Consider the following 16,206-nt stretch of genomic DNA (forward strand, 5'->3'; position numbering starts at 1 on the left):
AGTAGCCTTTTCTTTTTACGATCAGTGAAGGTTATTCTGGGCATCTGTTCAGTCCCTAGTGCTGCCGGGTACCCACCGATTTTCAAAGGGTACAAACTTTCCCCTGGTCTGATGCTCAGCTTCTCCGGGCTGAAATTCTTAGAAAATGGTTCTTTGACCCCACCTTGTGCGTACGAGAATACCTTGTACCATGGAGTTTTTGGCCAAAGTTGCCTTCGCACCATAAAAATTCGTCATCATCATCATATTCTCGGCATCTTGAGTTATTTTGAGAGCCAAATACGCATAGCCTCCATTGAGTTAGCATACTTTGATATGTCACTATGTGTGTTTTCCTTTTATTCAAGCAAGTCACATATTGGGGAGCTTATCTTGTAAATTATTCCTGTCTTGAAAAGAGAGGGTGTATGAAACTTATGCCAGGTAGCACTCCTAGCAACTGTTGTACTTGAGAAGGCTTGAAGGGGACCGCACAGAAAGAATTTCTGCGCTGACATCGATTTTACTGTATCTTCCTTCCGCCGCCGCGGTGGCTCAGCGGTTACGGTGCTCGGCTGCTGTCCCGAAAGACGCGGGTTCGATCCCGGCCGCGGCGGCTAGAATTTCTTTGGAGGAGAAATTCTAGAGGCCCGTGTACTGTGCGATGTCAGTGCACGTTAAAGAACCCAATTTCCGGAGCCCTCCACTACGGCGTCTCTCATAGCCTTAGTCGCTTTGGGACGTTAAACCCCATAAACCAAACCAAACCATCTTCCTTCCATTTTCTATTTGGAGCCGGGTTGCATCTTGCCTTGGTCAGGATCTTTGTCCTCAACCAAAAAAGTTTTCTGCCGGAAATGTTTCCGTAATTTCTGTGCTAGTTCTTAAAATTCCCTGAAAACTCATCATGATTCACTTTCCCCTTTAAGCCCAATTTTAGGATACACTTTCCTTTCTAGGATTCTTTCCTCTTTGGGCCCACTTTTAGATATAAAATTTCTTGAAAAAGGAAAAATTTCTTTAGTGGAACATTACTAGCTCTTGTTCTAGATTACTGAAGGGAATTCCGCTATGCCGCCGCGGTGGCTCAGCGGTTATGGTGCTCGGCTGCTGACCCGAAAGACGCGGGTTCGATCCCGGCCGCGGCGGCTAGAATTTCTTTGGAGGAGAAATTCTAGAGGCCCGTGTACTGTGCGATGTCAGTGCACGTTAAAGAACCCCAGGTGGTCGAAATTTCCGGAGCCCTTCACTACGGCGTCTCTCATAGCCTTAGTCGCTTTGGGACGTTAAACCCCATCAACCAAACCAAAACGAATTCCGCTATGAGCAGGCTTTTCACAGAGCTTACCGAGAAGGCACCATCGATGTGTGCCAGCTGATTAGACGATAGGTCGAGATACTTTAGCTGCCATAGTCCCTTGAACGTTTCGGACGTGAGGTTCTCCAGTAGATTCTGGCTTAAGTCGAGGCGCTGCAGAAGTGATAGCTCAGTCAAGGCGCCATCTTCGATGACTCTCGTTCGACTCTGCTGCAGCTTCAGTTCCTTGAGGGCGGCCACCCCTTTGAGTAAGGGTTGTGTGAGCACTTCCACTGCGAAGTTGCGTAACTCGAGTCTTTCACTCGACCTTGGCAGATCCTGCGGTGCCTGCCATTTGCTGTCGCCTACACAGCTCACGTACTGGCTTTCAGCATCGCAGAAACAGGCACTGGGGCACTCTTGCGCACTTGTTGCTTGGAGGAGACAAGAGAAAGCAAGCAGGGAGAAGATGCCTGCTAATATGAGGACGGTTTTCACAACCCGTGTCAGCAACGTACTCATTAGACTCATCCTTGCTGCTGATGTGTCTTGTTCTTGCCCAAGTGGCAAAAGTTACTGGTGAGGAAGGCCTTTCTTGTGCTTTTCTTTTGCGGTGTTTTGCCAATCAGGACATTCTTTCATGGTGCACTTGCTTATTGGAACGGGATTTGTGGAATTTCTTCTTGGCTATTTGCGGGTGTCATTATGTGCAGACATATGGGTCTTCTTCTGTGTAGTGCGCCTCTTTACAGGCTACGATTTTCTTTCGCTGCTTCAGAACCTGTGAAAACAATCTTTCCTGTGGAGACGTTGGTTGTAGGATGAGCTTGTTGATGAGGATTGAGGACTTCTAGCTGTCTACAGATTTGACATGACCTGCAGTTGTCTTTACATCTTGTCAAAAGTCGGTACTGGTTGATTTTGCTTTGCTTTCTTGTGGCCTCCTGTTATGGTTGATGCTTGTACAAAGTCCTTTTTGTCTCGAAGGAGGTCTTTGGACAGTGGAGTTACTCTGAAAAAAAAAAAAAGATGCACAATATACACATTGGGAATATCGTCTGACTTGTAAAATCGAGGGCTTTAGTTTTTATGCTTCTATTTTTCAGCAGACTTTTCGTGCAAAATATGACTGCTACTAAACCGTCAGAATGGCATTACTCCTCTCACTGTCTGTTGTTTGCTTTGCAAGGTTAGTTGAATTTTCCTAGGATGCTTCTTTGGTGGATCTAAGCATTCCGTTCTTTACAGTTCTTTACAATTCAATGTCAGTACTTGCCTGTTGAATTCAGCTGGCTTGAATGAGGCCTACCATGTTTCATCCTTGCTGATGGATATCTGAAAGAAAAAAAAAAGCCAAAGTAAACAAGTGTTATATTTTTTCAGTTTTACATTGTTGCTTTTTGTCTCTTTTGCTGCAGCTTCACACGTCATAAATCTGAATAGTCTTTTGATTTGTGTCAGCACAGATTTCCCAATTGAGTGCCCTTAGCAGTTTTCATCGCAGTCAATGAGATGCTTAATATTTTTTCATAAAAAGTTCACATTGTGAAAGAGCAACGGGTGAATAGAGCATTAAGCTGCTTTGTATTTAAGCAGTTTAACAGGAGCACGAAAGTTGCTTGCTTTTTCTTTCATTTTCACATGCGTTAGATCTGAACTAGGCCTGCAATACTTTTCTTGCACTTTGTGCTCCCTAAAACTTTTTCATCTTGCTCTGCATAGTTAACGAAGACCAGTTAGAACTGGTCAAAGGGACTTGGAACCGATTGGGATTCTCCAGGTTCCAACTGGCTCCAGTTGTATTTTTCCTAGTTCCAATTGGTCATTCTTCGCTGGGTGATTGTTATCTTGTAGCTTACTCTCACTTTGTGAACATTAGTTATGGTTTGTTACTGAATGCTGACTGTTTATACTGCCTGCACGTTGCGTTGCATTATTTATATCTCGTATTTCCTTCAGTTGGAAGTTGGACTGTAGGGATGTAATTGAAAGCATAGCTGTGTAACGATCAAACATCCAAACACAAATACTCATGAGTAGAAGGTATGGTATGTGGGCTTATTGTCCCGAAGCTTCTCATTAGGGCTGTGATAGACATCATAATGGAGGACTCTGTATTATTTTCTACTACCTGGTGTTCAGAGCACAGGGGTGTTTTTTCACTTCGTTTCCATCGAAAGGCAGCCACATTTAAGACTGCGAAGAGATGTGGTAATGGTAGCAGCATAAACATGCAGTTTTTTTTTTCCTGTCTGCCATGACTGGATGTTTGAACAAAGAATAAAAATGACAACATAAGAAAAAAAAACAACTCTACATTCAGTATGATATTTAAAGATTATTTAAGTATTACATTCCTTGTCTGTCGGCTCATATTTTTCACACACAGCCCGTCGAAAGATGTAACTACAATGAACAGAAGCCTATTGTTAAGGTATAGTTAGAATGGGCCTAATCGGTAGCTACAGCTGAGTCAAATGCATGGGTGTGCAGTTTTTGCTTCATATAGTATATTTTCGGAGACTATAGTAAGCCAGTGAATTTAACATTTTCTGCAGTCGTACGGCGGAAAAGTAAAACGGAGGAAAACAGCAGTACACCAATTGGCTAACGGAACCGAATGAATGGAACAATTGATGAGAACCACTGGGCATGTGGTTATTGTATCTTTCGTCAAAGGCCGCCACTGCTTCAAGGGTGACTCGTGTCACGAGTCGTGATGCACAAAGCCATCTCCTTTACCAGAGGTTGTTCACTTTCTAATTTCTTGGAGGGTGCAAGAACAAAACGGTGCTGTTTCTTTTTAAAGCAGTTCTTCACGTTCAGCGAGGAGAGCGCTTGCTTCATTGTGAGGAGAAAGCTGTTTCTCCTCCATCATCGCCGTCGATGACATGCCAGGAATCGGGTCGCTCGTGGTGAACTCATAGTTTTGGTGAATTTGAACATATAATGTTGGCTCTCCGTTTGTGTTGGTGTCCTCTAATTCATTCATGTCTCCTGGGCTGGATAACTTAAAAATCCCCCAAGTTGGTGGTTTTAGCTTTTTCGCACACCATTTTTGGGTCCCATCGAAAAGAAATATTTTCCCTCCTACATTGTATATGCAGGCTTTAAGGAAGACAATTTATTGATTTCTTTTGCAGGTATGTGCAAAATTTGATATAAAGTGTCATAATTGATGAAAATAGCAGTATCGAAATGCTGCGACTTGTCAAGTAAACATCTGAAGGATCGGAGAAATAATTTCCATTTTGAAGGTGCACATTACGCTTGAAATGGCGAAAAAAATTGTGTTACTACTGGTGTCAAAATATGTGTGCACAAAAATCAACGATCTGTTACCCCGCTCACTGTTTCGGAAATATTATTTACTGCGTTCGCTATACGGCATAAAAAAACACACTCACACACAGAAAAAAAAAACTATTTGTGAGATCAAAAAATGCGAAATTCACCTGAAACACAGATGTCACTGCTTGGTGCAACCCACTCTCAGAAATAGCTGCAAGCTCGCTTTATACACTATTGTGTATAAAGCCTTTCAAAGGGTTAATATGGAGCCCTCTGTTACTGCGTGCCTCAAAGTTGCCCCGGAGTTGTGTTTGGCCACCGTTTTAGGCGCGCGTGTGCTGCGTGTATGACAAAAGGGCGTAAAAATTCAGGGGGCACTTTGTTGACCCAAAGTGCGGTGAGGCGAAAGCCTTAAGCGCGCTGTTGCTGCTTGTGTCACTGATGTGTTGTTCGGATGCTAAGATTCGCCTCCAAGAGTGAAACGCGGCAGCGTCTTGCAACGCTGCCAGGGAGTCCATAGAACGTCATCGCCCGTTCGGTTCTGTGTCTTGCTCGTCGTGAATTGGTTTTTGAGGAAAGGAAATGTATCTATCTCGCATATCTCGGTGGACACCTGAACCTCGCCGTAACGGGAAGGGAGAAAGATGGGAGTGAACGAAGACACCGTATTCACTAGACGCGCCTTTGTTGATTTCAAACCATCGAACTGGCATGGCGTAGTGGTTAGCATGCTCGTCTCGCACTCCGGAGACCAGGGTTCGTTTCCCGAACTCGACGAATTTCCTACTCGGTTTTATTTATTTATCTGTCCTGACTAGAAAGGTTACTTAGTCTAATTGGCTAATTAAGCAATGAACTAAACTCATTCCCACTTACTTGGAGCATCACTATACGATCCCTTTAATTGGTTGCATGGTTACTAGCCAAAGCCCAATTGGCCCCGTTTGAAATTCGCGCACTGTGAAGTTACGACCGTTTCGACCAATTGAAAAGCGTGACATTTCTGTCGACAACTCCTGCTTACAACGATGAGGCATTAAAGGCTTCCGCCTTAAAAGAAGGAAACTACGCTAAATTAGTGGTCTCGCTCTGCCTGCTTTTAACTGCCCACATCGTATCAAGCCACTTACAAGGTTTGGCGTGCCCGCAATGGGCATTTGCCCCTGCGAAGCGTGCACCGCCACATATTGAGTCGTGTTGGAAGTAAGCCTACCTTTTTTTTTCATGCGGAACATTTACTTTTGTAAAACAGGCTATATCGCATGGTAAGTCGTCTTGTAAGTAAGCCTACTTTAGAAAACTTTTGCTAACTTTTGTTTCTGAAGAGTAAGCATGCACTGTTGCATTGCATGCTGTGTTGGAAGTAAGACTACTTTAGGGAACTTTTTCCGAATCGTCTTTTCTGGGGCTAGTTGGTTTTTCATGATGTAGGTGTTAGCAGCGCACACGAAACAAGGACGGACAGAAAAGGGAACGAAACACAGCGCTGACTTTCAACTGAGCTTTATTGGAAAAATAAGCGACTTTTATACAAAGAGTTTCTAACATTTGACTCAGAAGATGTCAAAACGTCCTACTACATGTGCCATCCAAAATCACTGATACTCAAGATAAACCCTGATAAAGAACGTCATTGAAAACACTGAGTAATCCTGAGAAGACATGAGAAGTCAATCAGATGAAACGGGTTAGATTTGGGCAACGTCCACCTTTTTTTCTTAAGACACGTGCCGCTTAAAACCATCTAAAGGGTGTCATGATCAACAAAGGTGAAGAAACAACAATGGAAAACTTTGTCAAAAAAATTTTTGATACCAAAATGCAAAAGCAGGGTGAAGCTGTATATGGGCTCCCGTTGTCAAAAAAGTAAAAGAAAATAAAATGACAAAAGACAGGACTGAAACGGCATAAAAACACATTATCTAAACAGCATAAAGCCCATATTATCCCAACCGTTAAAGAGTGTCCAACTTTACGGGTGCGCGCCTGCGGCCTGCATGAATCCAAGTTCTTTACCCAGGAACTTTTTCCGATGGAGAAAAAGGCTTGAGTGGAAAAGATCGCTCGCGGAAGCTTTCCTTATGTCACCCAAGTGGTGTAGGGGCTGTCAGAAACAAAGTGCTGCATGTGTTTACGTGCATCATCATCATTAGCCTAACTGCGTTTATTGCAGGATAAATGTATCTCCCACATTTCTCCATTAGCAGTAGGACGTGCATGATTTCTACACAATTCACATACGGGCCGTCATATATGCAGGGCTCTTTGCGAGCTCTAGATATGAGATCATGCCCTTCAGAGCCCACATATGTAAGCTACATATATGAGCTACATACTCGAGCTCTTCAGTGCTCGTCAGAACTCCTGTGCTTGGAGAGCTCCTCAGAGTAGTTCCTAAAATGTGCGTAGCACGCACGGCTTTCAAATTTCGGTTATGACGTTTAGCCTGGCGTTGCTTCTTTAGCACAGGTACAGAATCTACTTTCCGTTTCCATGTGTAGCGTGGAAATGATTTCATGTGGCCTTCTTGAAAAGTTGCATTTCGCAAAAGTTAATTATGACAAGCTTAGGTGATGATCGACAGCTGCACTATTGGCGTTATTATCGTTTAGAGGAATGCTGTAGTAATGGAATATCACCAGAAGCAGCGCTATTGAGAGACATTCGTGTTTGCATTTGCAGACTCCCGTTCTTGTGAAAGAGAATTGTGTTTCTATGTTAACAGCTGTAAAACGAATGGTACGCGACGTGGTATCGTTACCCCGACGCGCTCTTGCGACCCTTGTGATAAATATATTCCTCCTCCGAACACTGCACACTACCACATCAGCAGCGCTACTCGTTTTATGCCTGGATGCACGACATTCCTCTGAAATAATGGTGGGCTGGCTTTCCATGCGTGCATATCGTAGCGCTTGCTTGCTGCTGTTTTTATCGGCTTTGTCAGTAGACAACTTTAGCATACCGTGTACCGTTTTACCGTTGCCGGAGTACCGGGAGCCCGCGCGCAGCCAATGCGCATGCGCAAATCGCCTTCACCGCCTTCATGGCGCCAGATGGCGCCAGGTACCCGGCAGCTGCGCGCGTGCCTACAGCATCGGGACCAATCAGCGCGTGCTCACTGGCGGTGGGCGGGCACCCGGTACTCCTGTAGCGGTAACTGTAACATGGTACATGATATGCTAAAGTTGTTTAATAATGTCTTGCTGGGAGCGAAAGCATTAAACATGTCCCCCCCCCCCCTCCCCGCCGTTTGTTTGTTCAAGCACAGTATCAGTGGGATAGGGCGCCATGCCCGGTTTTGATCACCTACGCTTTTGCACCTTGCGGCGTGCGGCGTCTCTCACAGTCCACGTCCCAGCTTGGGGACGTTAAACACCACATGCCGCCTTTTTGTGCCTTGCAATTCATCTCCCCGTTATCTGCCCTCTAGATTTTTTCGTCGCTTCGGTTAGTGTTCCATTCACACCTGCAACTGAAGAACCATCTTTTGAATACCTCCTGAGAACAATGTTCCTCGTTATTGTTTTGGGCGACTGATAACAGACCCCCTTGTCTATTGTCTATAAATATAGAACGCTGACGCCTTCTCAGAATTCAGCGAGTCGTGAGGCACATTTTTTCCCCTTCATACTTTGTAGCAAAGTTTATGAAGCAAGAGCGTACTTGAAAAGAAAAAAAAAAAATATGCTGCCCTGCGTAAGTGCCAGACATCCGCCGTTCTCCTCTTCCGGGTGGAGAGAATCGAGAGAGCCGAGGCTCCGTGATATTGATGCGTACCAGAGATACAGGAAGTGGGGCAGCTTCAGAAACAAGAGCGGAGAACAGCAGGAGATGAAGAGAGAGATAGGGAAAAAAATATTAAGTGTAGCGTCGTAGGCAGATCGTGCCTGGTGGGCTTAATGAGGGCAGAACAAGAAAATCAAGTAATCAGCTCGAACCTTTCTCGTTTAATCAAGACGTGCCGCTGTTGCTTCTCGCTCTGGCTCGCTGCCTGGCAAATTATCTCTCGACGCTTAACGTGTGGCGGAGGCAGGGAGAGGGTGGGTAGGTGAGGAGGTGGGCATCGCAGCCTGCTCTCCGCCTCGTCTTTCGACCCTTAACGGCGGCAGAGTGCGGCGTGGCCAATCTGGCCGCCGTTTGCCTTGCTCCTGTGTAATCGGATCTCTCTCGTTATTCAGAGCTTATAATTGGATTGCTCGCAATCGAAAACGCCGCCGCCTCTCCGGCAGGCGCCGACGAGAAAGTGCTGTCCAGCACGCGCCGTCGTAAGCCCGCCGAGGTGTAGGATTGCGCGTGTTTGCGCCTGCCGGAATCGGGGAGTCTTGATTGGACGGAGAGTGGGCCGCCGTGTGCCGCACGCGCTGGTATGGGGGTCGAGCGACGAAGAGCGAGATTAAAACTCGCTGCGGGTCTGTTTGCCATTCTTGATTAGAGTGGTCAGTGTTTTCGCGCTCATACGCAAGTTCCTGCTTTGTCTCAGGCCCAAACCTCGTTCGTCCGGCGATCTTTCTTGGTCGCACTTTCTGCTGCGTTTTCGGTATCGCGGGACGCTTGCGCAAACACGCGGATTTCATCGCGGACGAATTTAATGGAGTCACCTAGAGGACGATATAGCTAGTAGTTGACAAGATTTTTTTTTTTTTCGCGCTTGTGGACACATCATTTCTTGAAGATTTCGTGAAAGCTTTCGTTTTGTTTCTTTTCAGGAACCTGTGCTATTTTAGTGCGCTGGCATGAGTCCCCTTCAGTGTTGCAACATATCTTGCAACACTGGAGCGCCTTTCTACTTCAAAGGGTCAGGGTTCGGGCTAGTGGGCAGTCAACATGAGGATCCATAGCGCACAAAATCCAAGGGACACAACACGAGCGCTCGTGTTGTGTCCCTTGAATTTTGTGCGCTATGGATCCTCATGTTCCTACTTCAGTTGTACTGATTCAGGGTCGCAGTCTCAGCAAAACTTGAGCGAAACGGTGGTATCGAAATCGACGTATTGCCGTTGGTCCTTGGGAAGCCGCAGTAAAATTTCGAAAATTGAATGGAAACGACCGGTGCTGTGAGTTCTTTCTCACAGGACTAGCTACCTGCCCATGTGTTGCTTGTGCATCGCCTGTGTGTTGCCGTGTTTAGTGCGATATCATTAGAAGGCCCATCGACCGAGAAAAAAAGAAAACACAGGCGGCGTCCGCTCGTCACGTAATTCTCAGGGGCGGATGTGACGTCAACAAGACCGGAAGTGACGTGAACTGGACTGTAAGTGATGCCCCTGGACCGGAATTGGCAATGGTACGTTTCGATGTATCCTCATTGCGTCCGTGTCGCCACCTCTAGACACCTTCGGGGAAACATCATAATCAGCAGCTAGATGTCCCAAGAGATTTCTGATTGTATGCAGATAGATGTGCAGTGGTCCGCTAACACAATCATGAAAGAATGACACAAAACTCGGTGTAAAAGCATCAGCAGCTCCTAACATGTTGCATTGCCAACGCATGATGTAATTAGGTGTCCCTGCGAATTTTTTCTTTTTTTTTTCTGTCTGTTCTCTTTCATATTAGCTTATCTCTATTCGTCCCCCATCCCCCCCTAAACTGTTTTCGTTCATTCGTTCGCTCCTCACTCGCTCTCTACACAGTGTCTCATGGATAGGCCTCGTTGCTACCCGTTTCGAAACTGTGACTTCTTTCAACGCCGCTGATCGACGTTTGCATAATTAGCAGCCGTTAATTATCGAGCGTCTTCTCCCCCTCCGTCCCGTTCCTGTCTCCGTTCCGGTAGATCCTCTTCTGTTCAACCCTTCCTTCGTCCGTGTTGCCTTCCTCGTTCCTTCTCTCATTCTATCGGATGCTGTCTGGACGCCCTCCGCCGCGTCATATTTTATGCAGTAAGGAAGTCGTTCATTTGCTGTCCGCATGACTGAAAGGCGCGGTGCTGCCCGATTGGGCTCCTGTCTGACACGTGCCGAATCCTGGCTGTTTCTTTTCGTGCCTACGTCGCTGACCCTGTATGTCAGCGCAGTTTATCCGTAGCCATAGCACGCACAAGCCATAGGAATAGCGCGACATTTTGCGACCGCAGTAGCAAGTTGTCTAACCGGGCGCGGCGTGGTGAATAACGTTGTTAGTGAATAAATAAATTAATTACGTGATGAATGAGGCTTCCGGATAAGTGCAGTTGGACTCCGTATTGCGAATAGTGCTGAGTGGAGAAGAAAATGACTGATGATTCAGAGTGGTCAGGCCAAATCCGAATTAGGTGCTCTGACACGTCGGTTTGCACTTCGGTTTTGGTTTGAGGCTCGGTTTTCAAAGTCAAGCTTGCTGCAGACAAAAATTGCCGAAATTTGTGTGTGGGGGCCTCAGTGCTAGCGGTCTAAAACTGGAGCCGACACTTAAGCTCCTCCGTGAGGGTATGTGGCCATAGCGTTAATGCGTTAAGGCCCATATATGCTGAAGGGGGCATTGTCTACTTTAGATTCATAGATCTCTGGGAGTCCTCATACCCCTCCCGGCGCAGTGGTGCAGCGGTTTAGCGATGCGCCACTGCCCTGCGATGGTAGGTGCGGCCAACAGTGGGGTTTCTGAGACCAAGGTTGCTCTTCCCGAGCAACCTCTCGCGACCAACCATTAATTGCACTGCCTTCTGCCGCGGTGCGCAGTTTGCTTACAGTCGGGTGCGTAGGTTTTGACGCTACAAGGTCACGTGTCGTAGGTGGCTCACCTGCCACCAAGGGGAGCCACATAGATTACTTCAAGGTCAAGCCGGCCTCTTCTCCTCCTGAAGCCGGCCGGTTCTCCTCCTCTTCTCTTTTTTCTGCCTTCTTCTCCTTTGCCATCCATTAATGGCGCAAGAGAGAAGGATACATTGATGGAAGAGAGCGCCAAATCGCGTGTGTGGTGTTAACTCATGTTTTTGCTGTTGTGTGTAATGGATAAGGACCCTCAATTGTAGTCAGCGCTTGTCTACATCGCACGCTTCTTCAAAAGGTTGACGAATTTCGTAACACATTTAAGTCTCAAGTCTTGCGTCGTATGTTTTGAACCCTCTAAGACGTGTGTTCTCTGCGGGTGCTGCATGGATGGACGCTTGAAGAAGACGCTGTATGGAAGTAAAAAGGAAGTAAGCGGTCCTCTAGCGTACTCTCTTTTATGAAAGGGAGTGCGCTACGACTTAGTCGGCGCTTCGACTGTTGTAGTGGCGCGAAAATCTTAGTCCGAGCGTTTTCACTACGCAAACGCATATATTAAGGCGTCACATAGCAGGTTCATGGAAATTTCGCCGACTTCCTCTAGAGTGGAAGTCGGAAGAGTAGCACAACATATGTTCCTTTTCCCGTTTCTTTCTGTATGCGCAACCCTTATTCTCACGCCTCTCTGCATGTCACAGCGACCGCCGCGATAGCTGTGCTGAAGTTCGGCGGAAACCTTCATGTTTGTGTTACCTCCCCGTCACCTGTTCCGGCCTGCACCAGAGTCACCAGTGCTGAGGGGCTTTGGTATTGCGGAGCGCGCATCTCTTCGTCGGAATGGCTTCTGACGTAAGACGGTGGTCTTGTGCTCAAATGAAGATCCTCTCTTTGTTTCTTTTTTTCTCTTTACGCTGTAATTTTTTTCGTGCTCGCCAAGTTGGTAGTTATGGCGCCTCTAAATCCAAGCGTATTGAACAAGAAAGAAAAACAAGGATTCAAGAACAAAAAGCTAGACTCTGGGTGCACGCAAGAAGGGGTTTGTAGGGTCGTTGCCCCCTCTCCTTGAGTGTCAAAGTGAGCGGGGCGGTTACGACGGCCGTCGTTCGAACTCCGTCGCCGGCAACGACCCGTGCAACATACGCCGGTGTCAGGGCCCACGACGGTAAAGTGAAGGATCAGGAGAGGAGAACGAAAACGGAACAAAAAAAGAAATAAAATGATAAAGCGGCGGATAGCAGCAGCATATATTGCGACTGAGGAGCGCGGCAGCGCGCGTGCATACATTTCGGGTAAACGCGCCCTATACACCGCTCCTTTCCACCCGTCCGCGGTGCTTGACATCTGCGCGCGAGCGCGCGGTTTTCTCTTATCGCTCGGGAACACGTTGAAGGGCGGCTCGCCCCTTTGTTGCGTGAGTGGCCTGTTCGCTTCCCGAGCGCGTCACGGGCCCGCGTGGTGCCGCCTCGTAAATTCCCGATGCCGCCCTCGCCGACTCTGTCGCTGGGGTGGTTTTTAAGCCTCCCCCTTGTTCTCGCACGTGGGTCTTTTGTTTTTCATTCCGCAACCGACGCTGTCGTGATGGGAGAGTGGCGGCGAAGGCGACCGCGCGCTTCTTCCGCTCTGGCGGCACGCGATTCTAGCCGCCTGCGGCGGGCTCGCTTTTGTTTCGAGCCTGCGGGGTGGACGTGTGCGGTAGGCGTGTGGGAGACGGACCGCGAAGCGCCCTGTGTTTTGGGGGACGTGGGCTGCGAATTTACCGTGTCCGGGATGAAGTGTGTGTATGTGGGGAGGGAAGAGGGATGGGGGGAATGGGGTCGTGATAAATGAGTCCCCGCGTTCCAGTATACGTCTCCGCGCGCCGCGTGTTCGTGGTTTCTTTGTTTGTGTTTGTTTTTTCCCCTGCGCGTCGTGCGTTCAAAACCGCATTGTTGTTTGTTTTTGTGTTGGTTTCACTCTTCAACTGAGAAGAGCAGGGCGGTGGATGCGCCTCGCAATTGTAATGCGTGTAGAGCTCACTTGCGAAGTCGCGACTCTAGTTGTTGCAGATGGAAGAATCTGAGTTGTTTGTACGCTTAGGACATGTGCTCAGGCAGGTCGGCATTTTAGTCGACAGTGCGTGGTATATGGACGGTGATCTTTTCGTTTCGTTTCGTCCGTGTGTTTTAGTATCTGCTTCAATGTTTCGGGTCTATCGCGTTCGTTGGCATCCGTCTTGTAGTTTTTGGCGCAATGTTACTTTCAAACAAAGTAAGCACAAGATGAAAACAAAGTCAGAAAAAAAGGAGCGAGCCAGAAGCATGAAGCCGGCTGGCTCGGTTATTTGGTTACACTTGCGAGTAACTTCTCTTGGCACGTCGGCTATAGGAGAGACGAAAAAGAAAACCGTGTTTCTGGAAATTGTCGTGTTTGGACGGCTCATTTGCTCGGGCTCGCAACTGAACGGAAATTGGGCGCGTAACGTGCTTTTCTTTTTTTGCCCATTTTACGTTTAGGTCGTTCCTTCACGTTTCAGTTTCACGCCTTCTCACGAGTGTTTGAGGAAGGGAGGGAAGGGGAAGGTATACATGACGTGTTTGTCGTTCTTCATGCTCGCACCCTCTGCGAAATTGTTCTTGAGAGGCGCGAGAATTGGCCGTGCGCGTGTGTGTGTGTGCTGTGGCCCGCGAAAGATAAGCGAGCGCTCGGGGGAAAGGGAGAAAGAACGACTCAGAAGAGGGGAAAGAGAGAATGGGAGACGTATTAAAATGCGCGCGAAGTGCTTCTGGCTTGGCGCCCGCTACTTTGTTTCGTGCGTTTCCCGTTTTCAAACACCTAGTGCGCTGTATATGGAGCCTGGAGTGATTAATGGACTGCCTGTTTTACTCGGCCGTCCGAGCATATGAAGCGGCGGAGAATCGGCGCCGAGCAAGTGACGATCGCTGATTGCCACTTTTCACTCGTTGCTTGTTCTTCGACTTGCTGTCTCATTTTCTTATTTCCTCGACCATATTTTCATAATAAACCACTCTGTGCGCTCAATCTCGATTGTAGATTGAAGGATAATGTGCGCTGCGTGTGTGGTTTCTTTCCTTTGTTTATTGTTTTTTTTTTCGGAACATTTACTGCGATCGCTGCTGATTGTTCTACAAAATGCAAGTTTCGCGCCATTTGACCTGACTGGTTTCTCTTTTGCCGTTTCTTTTATCGTAGCGAATGCTAGTAACTTCGGGCCGATTAATATTTTAGCTGCCGGATCTGTTATTTTACTTTTTTCTTTTTGTGTGTATGATTTGGCCGTGATGGACGGGCGCAACATAACGCTCTGAACCTATACGCTTTCGGCCTAGCTTGCTCAAGCTATGAGTTTTTTTTTTTTTCTTGCTGGTTCGTCATTCGTCTTTTTATTCTGATCGCTTCAAACGTTGAACGTGACGCGGAATATGTTTGCGCGCTGTTCTGTTGCGCATGAGGCTCGAATTTTCCCAGTTTTGATTCCCGTGTTTTCTTGTTGTTGTTTGCATGTTGTCTCCACTTTCGAGGCGCGCTTGTTGCCTAAAAGCCGTTCATCATTGCGCCTTTAGCGTGAAATGGAGTCAACCGAGAAGAAACGTGATCTGATGCTGCGATGAAGTAAGCTGTATCGAATAAATTATACGGCAAAGAAAGCAAGTAAAGGATCTTCGCACCCGCTTTTGGGGGCGGCGCTGGTGTCAGTGTGCCTGTTTTTTTTTATTTTTTTCTTCTCTCGGGGCCGTCGTAAATATGTCGCTCTTTCAAAACGCCGCGCGCATACAAACGTCCGATAAAGGCGAAGCTCTTCGCCTTCGAGCGTCGGATGCTTTGCTGGTTTGTGCGCGCTGAGAACTCGAGCGCTTGCCACGAATTCACTGCCGCGTTCTAGCGCGAACGGCTCCCACAGGCAATATGTATTGTCTTTGTTTAGTTTTGAGTTCGTGAACTCGGCTTAGTGTTTGCGGGTGTTGCGCGAAACAATAAGGATTGCGTGGCAACTTGGTTGCGCAGTCTGAACCTAATTGAACCTGCAAGACCGAACTTTGATGGCGAACTCCGGGGTGTTTAAATTTTCTTGCCAGAGTGCGCATGTGTGGGTACTGTTCACTGCCTAATTACGCCCAGACGGGGGTGCACAAACAATGTACTCTTGAGTGTGGGCGTAAATAACGTAATTTACTTTTCGCGTTCGCTGAAGTCTCTAAAGGAACAGTTATATAGTAACAGAGATAATATAACCACGTCAGGCAGTATTTTACTTTTGGCGTTAACAGCAGTTCCATAAATTGTGTTGCGAGCACAAAAGCGCGAATAGCGTCTTGCTGCTATCCGCCAGAAGAGGTTCAAGGACTGAAATTAACAATTTCCCCTTCTCTCCCAGCGCGTTGAGTGGATTTTGGGATTCCTTCTGCATCGGTAATTTCATTATCAACGACAATGCAAAATATATTGCGTTGCGTAAGTGCCACCGTGACGAACGGCAGACATGATTTCGTAACGTTCTTGGGAGTTTTTTTTTTCTTTTTAACTCGAGCCTTGAGACGCTGCGGGAATACTTTGTCTCTTAATTTTTTTGTGTGTTCAGGAACACGCCAGAGCGCAGGCTTCGTACACCGGGCCTCTTGTTTTGTGTCCCTAATTTTTGCGTAACCAAGAGGAGGGGATTTTGCCCGGTCTAAACTCTTGTTGCAGGTACTTTAGATACTGTCCGTCGTCCTTAATACCGGCTGTCGGGCTGCAGCCCGCATGACCGGGCCTTGCTCAAGAGAGGAAGCTTCGCTTCGACTTGACGGCGCACCTCCCGCCCTCACTTCCTCGCGAGCTCCTAAGCACTGGCGGGATTTGGGCGTGTATCGCGCAGTTCGACCTGCCTGCCTGCCTACGCTGGGCCCAAGGCCCTGGCTCCGAGCCCCGAGGCTGAGGAGCAGCGCTCCGCCGTTTGCCCAGCGGCGGTCTTAT

The 16,206-nt window shown here is 47.5% G+C and overlaps 2 protein-coding genes across 6 annotated transcripts in view; one reads left to right on the forward strand and one right to left on the reverse strand.

The window, feature by feature from the left end:
• timeout (circadian regulator timeout) overlaps positions 1–16,206 on the forward strand; it is a 320,135-nt gene that overhangs the window by 46,897 nt on the left and 257,032 nt on the right. The window lies entirely within an intron of this gene.
• The window catches only part of LOC149340604 (uncharacterized), a 135,218-nt gene that overhangs the window by 3,828 nt on the left and 115,184 nt on the right, over positions 1–16,206 (reverse strand). For both annotated transcript variants that reach the window (XM_089549439.1, XM_089549438.1), the window contains 2 exons: positions 2,553–2,611; positions 1,328–2,288 (listed from right to left, as the gene is read on the reverse strand). In XM_089549439.1, coding sequence (XP_089405565.1) covers positions 1,328–1,807 — 480 coding nt within the window. In that variant the 5' untranslated portion in view covers positions 1,808–2,288; positions 2,553–2,611. The remainder of the gene's footprint in view (positions 1–1,327; positions 2,289–2,552; positions 2,612–16,206) is intronic.

The sequence above is a fragment of the Amblyomma mixtum genome, chromosome 6 (genome assembly GCF_055824585.1).
Source record: "Amblyomma mixtum isolate Tamu chromosome 6, ASM5582458v1, whole genome shotgun sequence".
Lineage (NCBI taxonomy): Eukaryota > Metazoa > Arthropoda > Arachnida > Ixodida > Ixodidae > Amblyomma > Amblyomma mixtum.